We start from the raw sequence: 13,671 nt of genomic DNA, 5'->3' as shown, positions 1-13,671 counted from the left end.
CTCTCTGACCCTGTGGCAGGAAGGACAGACAGGCAGACACAGAGCAGGGGAAAGGAGAGCTTTAAATAGGGTCTAAGGAAGGACTGGGCAAATAAATACTGTACAGAGGGACCAGAGTGAGGTAAGGGGGAGAGACGGCTCATAGTCAAGGGTTGAAGAGCAGGAGCCAAGCCAGGAGAGCTCAGCCTCGGGACTCCAGGGACCTGTGGGGAAGAGAGAGAGAGGGAGAGAGACAGTGAGCAGAAGGAGCTTTGTGAACCTCAAATGGCTTTGTAGGTCCAAGCGCTATCAACGCAGGAATCATAGCCCATATTTCTGTAGCATGTTTAAGTTTGCCCAGTGTTTTATATGACCAGTTCATTCATCTCCCCCTGAGGCAGTCACTACAAGCCTCATTGATCTGGATTTTGCCGAGGAGGTAACCTAGACTTGGAGACATGAAGTGCTTTGCCCATCTTCACTTAACTAGTTAGTGTCTCTAATAGGATTCAAGCCCAGCTCTTCCTAGTTCCAAATTCCCTGACCTCTGGAGGGCTTATGGAACTCTTATAGCCTCTGCAAGCTCTCAGAAGGGTTAGTAGAGATGGCATGGCCTGATCCAGGGGTTTTAACCTGGAGTCAACAAATATACACCCTGCAATGGGTCTGTGGGTAGATGTTGGGGATCCTGGAACTTAGATGTGGAAAAATCAATTCCATCTATCTTTTCACAAACCTCTCCCTTTAATTTAGTCCTTCCTTCCATTGTGAATATAGGCCAAAAACATGATTCTGAGAAGGGGTCAATGAGCCTTAGCAGACTGAGCCAAAAATATCAATGACGCCCACACAAAAGGCAAAGGGCTCTAGTCATGAAGACCTGGATTCAATTCCATCCTCCGATATCTATTAGCTGTGGAAGTAGCTGTTAATTGCTCTGAGCCTCAGTTTTCCCTTTGTAATATGGGGATACAAAGACCTGCAGTATTTGTACAGTCTGTTAGATCAAGATCTTCTCTAGAGCAGGTGCCTGGCTTTTCTTTTTGCAACTCTTCAAACAATACCTGGAATGTAGCAAGTCCTTCAGAAATGCTAGTTGTCTGACTGAATGACCAAAATACCTACCTCTCTGGGCTATTGTTAGAATCAAATGAAATCACGAATGTAAAGTGGTAGAGATGAGTCACCGCTATTGTCGGGGCCTTGTAGGTTCTGAAGGGTTTGGCAAACTCTAAGGGACTTGATAAAGGCTTGAGGTACTTGGCAAGGGCTAGCAGGGGCTTAGTAAAGGCCAAAGCCTAAGGGGCTTAGAAGGGTCTAAAGGATTTCTTAAGCTTGATAAGGGCTAAAGGTTATTGGTAAGGGATAAGGGAAGAGTGGTAAGGGTTAATGGGTATAGTAAGAGTTAGTGAGCATGGTAAAGGTTAAGAGGAATGGTAAGGGTTGGGGGGAGCTGGGAAAGGGCTAAGGGGGATAGCAAGGATTAAGAGGGACTTGGTAAGAGTTAAATGTGATTTGGTAAGACTTGTTCAGGGCTCAAGAGGCATGGCAAAGGCTAAGGTTGGCTTGGAGAGGACTAAGGAAGATTTGGTAAAGGGTAAAAGAGCTTGGTAAGGGTAAAAAGTTATGATAACGGGTAAAAGGCAACATGGTAAGGGTTAAGAGGTTTGGGTGAGAACTAAGGGGCTTGGTGAGGGCTGAGGGGGTGGGTGAGGGCTAAGGGGCTTGAGAAAGGCTGAGGGGCTTGGTGAGGGCTGAGGGGCTGGGTGAGGGCTGAGGAGAATGGGAAAGGCTGAGGGGCTGGGTGAGGGCTGAGGAGCTGGGTGAGGGCTGAGGGGCTTGGGAAAGACTTAGGGGCTTGGTGAGGGTTAATGGGAACAGTAAGGACTAAGCTCTCACGAGTAGCTCTGGTGCTGCTGACGCCGCCGAGCTGAGCGCATCTTCTCGAAGCGGGCTTCCATCTCCTCCAGCACTCGAGGTGTGTACCGGACAACAAGCTTCACAGTGCCTTGAGCAGCCTTGAGCAGTTCCACTGCCTTCTCATGCTGCTCCCCTTCCACACTCTGCCAGAGGGGAGATCTCGTCCAATCAGACCCCCTTGGCCCAGCCTGGCCCAGGTACTAAAGCCCCCTAACACTTTTCCCAACCTGCAAGCCCAATCTCTGCCTTCACTTTGCTGTGTGACCTTCTCTGGGCGACAGTGTCCACATCTGTATAATGAGGTAAAGTGGAACATAGTTTAATCTGATGGTCTTTAAGACTGATAGCTCTGTGTCTAGGTCCCTCTCAAGAATGTCCACTGCCACCAATTAGAGGGCTGGATTACATGATGCTTAAGCTCCCTTCTGGACCTAGATGCTAATGTCATGCCTAAGGTCAGCCCTTCTCCAAAGAGCCTTCCTTGACAGCACAGACCTCTCCCTCCTTCAAACCCTTCCCACAAGAATTGGAATCAGGAAACTTGGGTGGGAACTGGTTCAGCTACTGACTCCCTAAGTAACCTTGGGTGAGTCACTACTCTGTCTGGGCTTCAGTATCCCCATTTGTGAAAGGAAAAGGGAGAATTTAATGATTGCTAAATCCCTCCTAAATTCAGTGGTGCTTGTCTTCCTCTTCCATGTCTTGTTCTAGTCTTCCCAATCCATCCCCAGTCTCTTCCTCCTGGCCCTGCGAACCCCACCCCGACCCCGATCCTGACCCAGGCCCTTGGGGGATTGAGGCTCACCACTCCATTGACAGAGAGTAGCTGGTCCCCTCTCTTGAGGCCACCATGTCGATCAGCCACACCACCAGGAATGACTCGAGAGATGTAGATGGGAGAGTTCTGCTCTTTCCCTCCCATGATGTTGAAGCCCAGGCCTTCATCTGTCCTGGGCAGTTCCACCACTCTTGGGTGGGCATGGCCTTCGCTGGCAGCAAAGGCTGCTACTGTGGCCTAGAAGGGACAGGAGCCAGAGGCCAAGGTCCCTGAGGGAATAGGGGCTGGTGGTCATAGGAGGGGACTCCCTGATCCTTGAAGGTGTAGGAGCTCAAAAAGGAGATGCACAGTTCTTTAAAAAGTAGAGAGCTAAGGAGGCAGCTCATTGGCCTCTGAGAAGATAGGGATCTGTGGGAAGGGAGAAATGGATCCCTGAGGGGACAATGGCATGGGAAGGGAAGCCTGGATCCCTGAGGAGCTGGGGGATTGAAGAAGAGGACATTCAGGGGCCGGGGGGTGGTGAGGGTTTAGGGAAGGGACTGCTAGGTACCTGAGGGGATAGGGACCCAAGGGAAGGGGAGATCTTTCGGGAGGGGAGAAGATTCCTGGGTTATCTGAGTAGTGGGATATAGGGAAAGCAAAGCCTTGGGGCCCTGGAGGGAGTGGATTCACCTTGGCTGTGGCATGAGCCCGGATCTCTGCACTGCCTGTGATATCCAGAGTGTCATACAGCTGTTCATACACCTGAGGAAGTGGGAACTGTCAGGGACACAGAAGTTCAGTGTCCCAACCCTCAGCTCACTCTAGGCCCCGAAGGACACTCAAAAACTCCAATTGTCGTGGAGTCTCAGGGTAAGCAAGCTGCTGACAAGTGGTCAAGCAGCCTGGCCTCTATATAGACATAGGCCCTTCCACTCAGACCAGGGGGAGGTGGAGACTGAAGGACAGCGGATGGGGGAACAGAGGTGTCCCCCGTCCGTTCACCCTTCCTGAAAGGGGAAGGGAATAAGCATTTATTAAACAAGCTTTATGTGAAGCGCTTAACAAATAGGATCTCATTTAATCATCGCAACAACTCTGGAATGTAGGAGCTATTATTACCCCCATTTTACAGTTTAGGAAACTGAGGTAGACAAGGGCTAAGTGACTTGTCTGGGGACACAGAGCTAGTAAGTATCTAAGTCATGAACTCAAGTATCTCCCTTCCCTGCACCCTCCGCGACCCAGGTGTCCCCCGACCCTGGCACCACGAGGGACGCCCCACCCACGTAGGAGGTAGCTAGAGAAACTACAGATTCCAGCAGCCTGTAGGCTGAAGAAGCTGGGGAGGGGGCTTGGGTGGCGCTGGGCTTGCTGGGAGTTGTAGTCCGGCCCGCGAGGGGGTGGCTGCATTCAGATTCTTGCTCACCTCTCGGATGGCTGAGCAGAAACGACTCTGCAGGACTCGCTGGAGGGCCTGAAGCTTCTGGGGTGGCAGCTCCCCGCTGCGCTGGAGCCGCTCCAGGAGCTCCACTGCCCGGGACACGTCTGTTGGGGGGACAGAGGGAAAGAGACAGAGAGTCGAGGAGACAGATATAGAGGCTGGGGAGGTAGGGACAGGGATGAGGGAGGCAGGGTGGAGGCAGGGACAGGAACAGGGACGGGAGAGGCAGAGACAGGGATGGGGGCGGCAGAGACAGGGATGGGGGCGGCAGAGACAGGGATGGGGAGACAAGGACAGGGATGTAGGAGACAAGCATAGGGATAGAGGAGGCAGGAACGGGTGAGAGAGGGACCTGGACCGATACACAAGTGGACCCAGAGAGACGCGCAGGTAAAGAGATAAAGGTAACAGGAAAGACAGAGGGCGAAACGGGGCGGGAGGGAGGAACACAGGGATACTAAGAGACAGGGAAAGAGATAACAGAGATGGGGAAAGAGAGATACACAAAGATACAGACACACAGAGACCGGGAGAAGCAAAGACATGGAGAGATTGGGGGGAGGGGGGAAGCGGCAGAGGGAGCGGAAAGGAAGAGACATAGAGGAGACGAAGAGAAAGGCGGTGACAGAAATAGAGAAAGATAGAGAAAGCGAGAAGGACAGAGCCAGGGAGACAGGGAGAGAGCCCCCGAGAGATAATGAGAGACCGGGAAAGACAGGTACACGGAGACACAAAGAGAGAAGAGCAGAGCGGACTTGGGGCTCCCGAAGACCTCCAGCTGCCGGGCTCACCCCAACGTTCGGACGTACCCCTGACCCGCCCTCGCTCGGCCCAGCCCGGCCTTACCCCGTTCCAGCCCCAGCGGCTCCGCGAGCGCGGCCATGTCTGCGCCTCCGCCGGGCCCCGCCCGCCCGCCGGGGACCGGGGACTGAGGGACTGACGGGGGGAGGGAGGGACCAGGAGGGAAGAAGTCCCGCCCACTCGCCGGTCAGGCCCGCCCCGGCCGGAGATGCCGCCTTCCTGCCCGCGGATCGCTCCAGCCTCCCCCTGCACCGCATATCTGCAGCTCACCCGGGTTGGGGCTGGCCGCCCGCTTTCCTCTGTTTCTCCAGCCTCTCGGTCCTGTCTCTTCCCCTTCTCCCCGCTGCCTGTTCCCCCTTTCCCAGCTACCCGTTCCCCTTTCTATCTTTCCTGTTCCCGATTTCCTTGGGGAGTTTCCCCCTCTTCCTGCTGCCTGTCTCCTTTTTCTCCGATGACTACTCCGCCTTTCCATCCTTCCCCATATCCGTCTGAGCTGTTCCTTCTCTCCCCGCTGCCTGTTCCCCTTGACCGTCTTGCGGGCTCCCGTTCTTCCCCCTGCCTGTCCATCCTCTCTCCGCGAGTCTCTCCTTTCTATCTCGGTCATCCAGCGCTCTCTCTAGTGCTGTGTTCGCCCTCCCTCAGCCTCTCCGTAGGCTGCCGATCTTCCTGGCTTCCTGTCCTTCCCTCCCGTTTCCGTCCGGCTGTCCTCTTTGCCTTCTGCCCACCTCCTCCGCGCGTCCGCTCTCTTCGACCCCAGGGGAAAGAAACAGGAGCTAGAGATGGAAGGTGCGAAGAGGCTTGAGGTCAGGAAAAATCCCTCCTAACAAGCTGAGCTGTCCAAAGTAGAAGTGAGCTGCCTCCCGAGGCAGTAATTCTTGGTCCCTGGGGCTTTAGCAGAGGCTGGTCGGAGGCTTGTTGGTATGTGATAGTGGGGATTCCTCTCAGGTATGAGCAGCTGAGGTCCCTTGCCAGCTCTCATTCCGTGATCTCCCTCCCATGCGTCTCCCTCTCCCTCTTCCGAGCTGTCCTCTGCTGGCTATCATCTCTTCGTGCTTGTCTGGCCTCTCATTCCTTTTTGTTTTCTTCTCCCTCTCTGTCCCCACGGTGCAAGTATCAGTGGCATCAACTCCCTTTCTGTCTGTGCTTTCTCCCCTTGCCTCTCTCCTCTCCTTGCTGAGCCTGTCTTCTCCCTTTTCCTCCTCTTCTTTCCCTCTCTCCTGGTCAGTCCTCTGCCTCCTTTCTCTGTCATTCTCCTTTCTTGTCTTCTTTGGCTTGTCTGTATTTGCATCGCCTCAGGCTCGTTATGGGCAGCTAGGTGGCACAGTCCTCAAGTCAGGAAGGCTCATCTTCCTGAGTTCAAATCCAGCCTCAGACATGTATTAACTGTGTGACCCTGGGCAAGTCACTTAACCCTGTTTGCTCAGTTCCTCATCTGGAAAATGAGCTGGAGAAGGAAAAGATAAACCACTCCAGTATCTTTGCCAAGAAAACCCCAATTGGGGAAGTGAAGAGTCAGACACAAGGTTCACTATAGTGCTTGACACATAAACACTTAATAAGGTCTCATTCGTTCTACCTGCCTGTTCTCTCTCCATTGTGACTTGTTTCTTCCTGTCTGTCCTCTTCCTGCCCCCACACCTGTTGTTTTTCTCCCTCTCTAGGAAAGCCTGTCTTCTCCCTATTCATCTCTTCTCCCCTTCCTATATTTCTGTCTCGCCCCATCCCCTCCCCACCTCCCTTCCCCTTTGTAATTCTCTCCAATGTTGTCTTCCTAAATTACGTCTGTTTGCTAGTCTTCTGCCCACAGACACCATTTTCTTGTCTTTGTCTGTCTGGCCACTCGGCTCTATCTTCCCCAGCATCTCCCTGGTTTTGTGTCCTCTCCCCACTCTTACAATCCCAGACTCTTACAATTGGAAGGCCATCTAGCCTTGCCCCTGCCAGGACAAGATTTCTTTCTGCAATATCACTGACCTTGTTGACTTCCAGGAAGAGAAACCACACTCCTTCTCCTTCCCATTTTTGAAGCTTCAGACTTAGTGCCTCAAACTCTTTCTTTTCTCTCTAACTCACATTACATTCTTACCATGGAAGCTTCCTCAAACACCTCGGCCTCCCAATTCATCACCCTCTGCAATTCCCACGACTTGCGCCCACTTCAGACAGGCATCTATCAAGGTGGCTGTGTCCTGGCTTGGACCATAATTCTGGAGATTCTGAACTTTGAAATTCCTCTCTGATAACAATGCTCCTATCCTCCCAACTCAGCCCTCTACCTTACTTGTCCTAAATGTTTCGTCCTTGCCATGACCTCTGTCCTATCATTGCTCCCTCTTCTCCCAGTCCACCACTCTCGCTCTGCCATTTCTTTCCTTCAGTCTTGAATCTATTGTTGACCAGTTTAAGTGATATGTAAGCACCTACCTGCGCTTTTGCTGCCTCCTTGGCTATCATCAATCATCCTTTGTGAAACACCAGCCCTTGGTTACCTGTACCACCATCCTCCTTATCTGCTTCTACTCACATATATCTGTGCTGCTGCAGAAAGTCTCACAACCACAGTGATGGGGGCCACTACAAATATGTAGGATCTAGATGCGTCTGAGTCTTCACTGTTGCAAGACAGTTGCTTTTATTCCTTCCTGATTGACTATCAAATTCTGCAGTGACTAATCCATACTTTTTCTTCTCTTTTAGAATCTTCGCACCCTCCCCTTAACATAGGATCTCAGCTCCTAGTTGACATTACAAAAACTAAACAAAACAAACATCCATTATGATCTCCATTTTCTTCCCCACTCTAGACCTCAAGACTGTGATAGGGAATTAATCAATATGATTTCACCATTCTCTGCTCCAGTGTTCTGGTCTCCCATGAAGAGGTAGCCGTTCTCAAAAGACTTATCCCTCAATTTGTGTTCTTGATCCCTCTTCTGGAAATTTGTCCTCTCAATCACTCCCTCTCCTTCTTTCTTCCTCAGTCTTTCTCGGCCCACTAGTTCCTTCCTAGTAATCAATGATTGCACTCACTATGACTTTCCAGATGGAAAACTCCTCCAACTATGCCTAAAGGGCTATAAAACTGTGCATACTCTTTGACCTAGCAATATCACTACTAGGTCTGTATCTCAAATAGAGTAAAAAAAAAAAAGAAGAGGATCTATTTATACAAAAATGTTTATGGCAGTTCTTTTTGTGGTGGCAAAGAACTGGAAACTGAGAGGATGCCCAACAATTGGGGAATGGCTGAACAAACTGTGTATATAATTGGTTTTGTTTTTTTTTTAACCAGGATGCCACTTTATTAATTGACAAAAATACATATGCCTGTTGAGTGTTAGCACCAAGTGTTTTGATACGGTACAGCCTTAGGATGAACAAATTCATTCAAAAGACCAAATTATAAAGAAAACAATCTTGCTTATTGAGAAAAGATTTTTGAAGAAACCTGTTCATCTTTTCATCAAGGTATGGGATATGCCTTCGCCATATCTATAGTAAAGTTCTGCTGTAAGAATGTCTATCCAAAGAGATGGAACCTGTCAAGCATCAATGCTGGTTAAACAACGACAAATCGCAACAAGTTAATTCTCCTTTATTTATCAGAAATCCATGTAGATCACCACTTTTTCTTTTTTACACCATCTTACAGTTGATAGTGTAGATTACAAGTATTTAACATTTTTTTCCTCTCTGAGGAAATATCAGAAGTTACTTTAGTCTTGACAATAACTCATGTAGAGAGATTCCGAGGATATGTTGTTTAAAATGACGATATTCTGCCACAGCTCCCTGAGCTTTTTAATGGCCATCTCCTGAAGCTCTGCCTTGTTCTTATGGCTCTTCAGCTGCTGCCTTTGGGAAGTGTTATTGCTCTTTTTAGAGAGAGACCTCCCAGCTACATGCTTTGGGCTAGTCAACACATTTTCAGCTCTTTAGTTAAAAAGCTCCACTGTATCCACTTCGGTGGTATACAAAATGCTAGCTTGGGAAGCTGACCTGATCCTCCCAATAGAAGGTGTCAGCCTCAGTTAGGGAGGGCAATAGATAGGCTTCATCTTTTCTTCACCTTGAAAAAAGGCAGATTGTTTTCTTTCTTTCATGTGACCATTACCTCTCAACAGGTCTCTTTGAGGCTGGGGGAAAACACTCATAAAACTTATTTCTCGTTTCAGTTCCTGGCTGCCCTCCTTTAACCCGTGCCCAAACATTCAGATTTTTTCCCAACCTCTGAGAAGCTTTTAGGAACAATGGAAGGAAAGGGGAAACTTAGCTATATCTCCTAATAGTCCTAAGGCCTTAGGAAAAGTCCTCAATGCCATACACAAAGTGTTATTTTTGGTTTAGGCATCACATTTGAACAAGGAATTAGAGAAGTTGGAGGACATCCAGTAAAAGAAGAACAGGAAGATGTTGGAACTACGGATGATGCTGTGTGAGGATCAATTGAAAGCACTGGCAAAGTATAGCCTGTTATTGAGGTCTTGCTGAGCTTCCTCTGGAGAAGACTGAGGTGAAGTCTTTTCTTTGATAAATGATTCTATATAATAGTGCAAAAGGAATTCGGAGTCTTGAGGTACCTTGAATTTCTCCTTAATGCTTATCCTCTTACTCTTCCCCTGGTGGTCCTAAATGCTCATTGAGGGATGATCTTATCTTGCTGGTTTAGACTCTCACTTCCTTCATTTCGGTCCCAATTTTGCTAGATATTACTTTTTCCATTTGTTATATTTTTAAAATTAGGAATTGAAGCTCTTTTTACCCTATGTTGAACATGCTATGAGAGGATCCCTAAAGTGAGACAACACTGTAGAAGATCCAATGGTGATAGTTATTGTCTGTTTTGATCATCCTGTAAGTGAATCATGGGCTTCAGTTGATTTGCCTTGAGGGACTGAGAATCTGTAATTCTTCTGTTTCCTCAGAGCGTTCTTTCCGGATGATCTCAGCAGCTAATCAATAGTGGATACACTGTGGGGAAGAGAATCTTCCTCTTTGGACCCCAGTTCCACATCATGAATGTGGGTCTTCTTCTAGATTGACTCCAATCTAGCCTCAGTCTCCCAAGCAATGATCACTGCCTTCATAGTTTCAACTAAGAAGCAGATGCTTCTGATTGGCTGATTTTTAATCTTGGAGAGTGAAGAGACATTAAGAACAGTAAGAAGAGGAAGAAGCCTTATTTTCCTGTTGTTTCTCAATAATAGTCTCCTAATTGGACTCATGATGACTTAGAGATTCTTCTTTGATAACCCCCACAGCTTCAGCTCCACCACCTCCCCGACCTTCCATCTTTCTGACAAGAAGGAAAAGGGCCTCGAAGTCCCCGGGGCTGGCATCAGCTCCCCTGGCCCCGCCTGTCAGGCTGGGGAGGCCCTGGAGCCTCCTGTGGTATATAATTGTGATGAAATACTGTTGTGCTATAAGAAATGACAAGCAGAATTGTTTCAGATGCAAGTTGATGCAAAGTGAAGCGAGCAGAACCAGAAGAACATTGTATATAGTAACAGTAACATTGTAACAAAAAGTAACTCTGAAAGACTTAGCTACTCTGATCAAGGCAACAATCCAAGACAACTCCAAAGGACCCCTGATGGAAAATGCTATTCACCTCCAGAGAACTGACGAACTCTGAGTGCAGCTGAAGAACACTTTTTTCCGTTAATTTTTCTGGGTTTGGTGTGTATTCTTTTGCAATATGGCTAATACGGAAATATGTTTCGAATGACTTTACGTGTATTATTAACATCATGTTGCTTGCCTTCTCAGTGAATTAGGGAGGAGTGGAAAGGAGGGTGAGAATTTAGAACTTAAAATTTTAAAAAAGGAATGTTTAGGGCAGCTAGGTGGCACAGTGGATTCAGGAGGACCTGAGTTCAATCCAGCTTCACACACATAACACTTATTAACTGTGTGACCCTGGGCAAGTCACTTAACCCCATTGCCTAGCCAAAAAAAAAATGTTGAATTTTTTAAAATGCAATTGGGAAATATTTACAAAGCAAACAGAAATAATTTTTTTCAACTGGGGAAGAAAGAAACCCCTCCTTGGCCACTACTTCCTTATATGTCCTTTTTCTCATTAAAGTTTAAGTTCCTTGAGGGCAAGGACAGTTGGATTTTTTCATATTTGCATTCCCAGTGCTTAGCACAGTGTCTGGCATATAGTAAGCCTTAAATCAATGCTTAAAGAAAAGTTTAAGGAAAACGTTTAATTTTGATATCAACATCTATAAAACAATAATAAGCAAAAAGATGATGATCTCTGGAATGAGGCTTCTCTCCTTCACTTTCATTGTTTTCTTCCATCTTTCAAGCAGTCTGAGAGAGGATGCAGCCCTGTATCAGTGACCCCACATAACACATTGTTTCACCATTCACAATTCATCACCTCTTATTAAATCAGATTCTCTCAGTGCTTACCATGCTCTCTTATTTTAATTTAGATACCCTCAGAAATTGCATTAAATTGCTTTCAGGATCACTGCCAAGATGTTTGAAAGATCAAGAAAAGGCATTGAGCTGAATTGATTTATGAATTGCACGATGAGATCTTGCATAAACTATGAATCCAGAGGACTGAAGATGCATAGCCATCATAACAACTTTAAAGGGGATTAAATCAGCTTTGTTTTAAAACTATTTGTTTTGAAAATTATTATTTCTCCCTTCCACCCCCTCCAAGTTGAACAATAATACAGAATACCAAAAAAAGAAAAAAGGGAAGGGAAGGGAAGGGAAGGGAAGGGAAGGGAAGGGAAGGGAAGGAAGGGAAGGAAGGGAAGGGAAGGGAAGGAGGAAGGGAAAGGAAGGGAAGGAAGGAAGGGAAGGAAGGGAAGGGAAGGGAAGGGAAGGGAATCCCTTATAACAAACATGGTAATAGTCCAACAAAACAAATTCCGCTTTGGCCATGTCCAAAAATGTAGGTAGGGAGCATGATTCATCTTCAATCCTGTGGATTCATAGTTTATCATTATGTTCATTGATCCACACTCTAAAGTCTTTCAAAGTTATTTTTCATTATAATGTTGTTGTCATTTTGTGAACTGTGCTCCTGGTTCTCCTCACTTTACTCTGCATCTGTTCAGAGAGGTCTTCCTACTTTTCTTTGAAATTATCCATTTCACCATTTCTTATGGCACAATAATATTCCATGACATTCCTATACCAGAGTTTGTTTAGCCTTTCCCCAATAAGTGGATACTCTCTTAGTTTCCAGTTTGAGGCTACTACAGAAAGAGGTACTATAAATATACTTACTACTTATGGTTCTTTTTCTTCTGTCTTTGCCCTCTTCAGGGCATAAGCCAAGAGTGGTATAGCTGGGCCAAAGGGGGTGCACAGGTTGGTAACTTTCTGACCACAGTTTCAAATTGTTTTCAGAATGGCTGGAACTATTCATAGTTCTTCCAAGGGAGCACTGATTGGTCTGTTTTCCCAAAATCTCTCTATTTGTCATTTTCCTCTTTTGTCAGTTTTTGCCAGTCTGACAGGTGTAAGATAGAATCTCCAAATTACTTTAGTTCGCCTTTCTCTAACTGTTAATGATATGGAGCATTTTTATATGGCTATTGTATGTTTGTTCATACCCTCTAACCAAATATCTATTAGGGAATGGTTCTTAGTCTTATAAATTTGAATCACTTCCATATTTATCTTGGATATGAGACTTATCAAAGAAACTTGCTATAGAGATTTAATTTTATAAAATAAAAAATGTTTTATCTTCTGCAATCCTTTGTCCCTAGGTTGATCACGAGCTCTTCCTCTAGCCATAGATCTTACAGACAATTTCTTTCTTGCTCCTCTAAAGTACTTATGATATCACTTTTTTGTGGTCTCAGTCTCATATCCATATGGAGTTTATCTTGGCATATGGAGTGAAAAGTAGATTTATACCTAGTTTGTACCAAACTGCTTTCCAGTTTTCCCAGCACTTATTGTCAAATAGTGAAACCTTTTCCCAGAATGTTTTAGGATCTTTGGGTTGATCAAACATTACATTACTGTGTTTGCTATTGTATGTTGTGTCCCTATCCATTCCAATGATCAACTTCTCTATTTTTTAACTGCTACCCCATAAACTGAATGATCACTGTAGTAGAATTTGAGATAAGGTGCCTATCTCTTCCTTCCCATTTTTAAATTATTTCCCTTGATATTCTTGATCTTTTGTTCCTCTATTAAATTTCATTTTTTATTATTTTTTTGCCCTATAAAATAATTCTTTGACAGTTAGGCATAACTTTGAATAAATATATTTAGGTGGTATTGTAGTTTTTATTATATTGGTTCGACCAACCTGTGCATTTTGTAGTTGGATTCATAGCATTTCTGGCTGTCTCCTAGTAGTTAAATTCCCAAATATTTTTATACCTCCTGTAGGGCAGCTATGTGGTGCAATGGGTAGAGTGCCAGGTCTGGAATCAGGAATTTCAGTTCAAATTCATCCTCAGACACTTACTAGCTCTATGACCCTGGGCAAGACACTTAACCCCTTTTGCCTCAGTTCCTCATCTGTAAAATGGGGACACACTGGAAAAGGAAATGGCTTCTCAAAGAGTTCAGCCACAAAAGGAAAGAAATGGGACAACAGTTAAGAGGGGACAGAAGGACCAAGTGGGATTATTTTCTGAAGAACAGGAGATGTGGGGATGTTTGTAGGTGGGGGTAAGTGGCGGCAGTGGAGTAATTTCTTCAGGGCACTCTTGTAGGCCTCATGGCCAGGATGTCTTTTTGGGGGGGTTTTCCTCGGAGTTATTTTGGGGTT

The 13,671-nt window shown here is 46.4% G+C and overlaps 1 protein-coding gene and 1 long non-coding RNA gene across 7 annotated transcripts; one reads left to right on the top strand and one right to left on the bottom strand.

The window, feature by feature from the left end:
* Positions 1-43: 43 nt before the first annotated feature.
* Positions 44-5,585, bottom strand: LIN7B (lin-7 cell polarity scaffold B). 6 transcript variants are annotated; one of them, XM_021004123.2, is made up of 6 exons: positions 5,172-5,572; positions 4,086-4,204; positions 3,350-3,436; positions 2,705-2,914; positions 1,879-2,042; positions 44-203 (listed from the first exon to the last, which is right to left on the bottom strand). In XM_021004123.2, exons 1-6 carry the CDS (start codon positions 5,503-5,505, stop codon positions 182-184), a joined length of 936 nt encoding a protein of 311 aa, XP_020859782.1. In that variant the 5' UTR covers positions 5,506-5,572; the 3' UTR covers positions 44-181. The 6 variants fall into 6 exon arrangements, with proteins under 6 accessions (XP_020859782.1, XP_020859783.1, XP_020859785.1 ...); XM_021004124.2 differs by having other exon boundaries at positions 3,350-3,421; positions 5,172-5,570; XM_021004126.2 differs by lacking the exon at positions 5,172-5,572 and adding an exon at positions 4,947-5,055.
* A 3,336-nt stretch (positions 5,586-8,921) lies between these two features.
* On the top strand, positions 8,922-11,543 carry LOC110220189 (uncharacterized). The gene is made up of 2 exons (XR_002327802.2): positions 8,922-9,414; positions 9,827-11,543. It is a non-coding gene; the product is annotated as an uncharacterized LOC110220189 (long non-coding RNA).
* The last annotated feature ends 2,128 nt before the right edge of the window (positions 11,544-13,671 follow it).

Source organism: Phascolarctos cinereus, unplaced genomic scaffold (genome assembly GCF_003287225.1).
Source record: "Phascolarctos cinereus isolate Bilbo 61053 unplaced genomic scaffold, phaCin_HiC Scaffold_726;HRSCAF=1367, whole genome shotgun sequence".
Lineage (NCBI taxonomy): Eukaryota > Metazoa > Chordata > Mammalia > Diprotodontia > Phascolarctidae > Phascolarctos > Phascolarctos cinereus.
Note: the sequence above shows the minus strand (reverse complement) of the source record. Positions and strands in the feature narration are given on the sequence as shown.

Excerpts from the sequence above, each read along its gene's own strand:
- LIN7B (XM_021004123.2), bottom strand. The coding sequence starts at position 5,505 with ATGACCGAGATAGAAAGGAGAGACTCGCGGAGAGAGGATGGACAGGCA. Across the intron at positions 2,915-3,349 it reads GGGCTCATGCCACAGCCAAG|GCCACAGTAGCAGCCTTTGC; the intron begins GTGAATCCACTC and ends TGTCCCTTCTAG. Across the intron at positions 204-1,878 it reads CAGCAGCACCAGAGCTACTC|GTCCCTGGAGTCCCGAGGCT; the intron begins GTGAGAGCTTAG and ends TCTTCCCCACAG.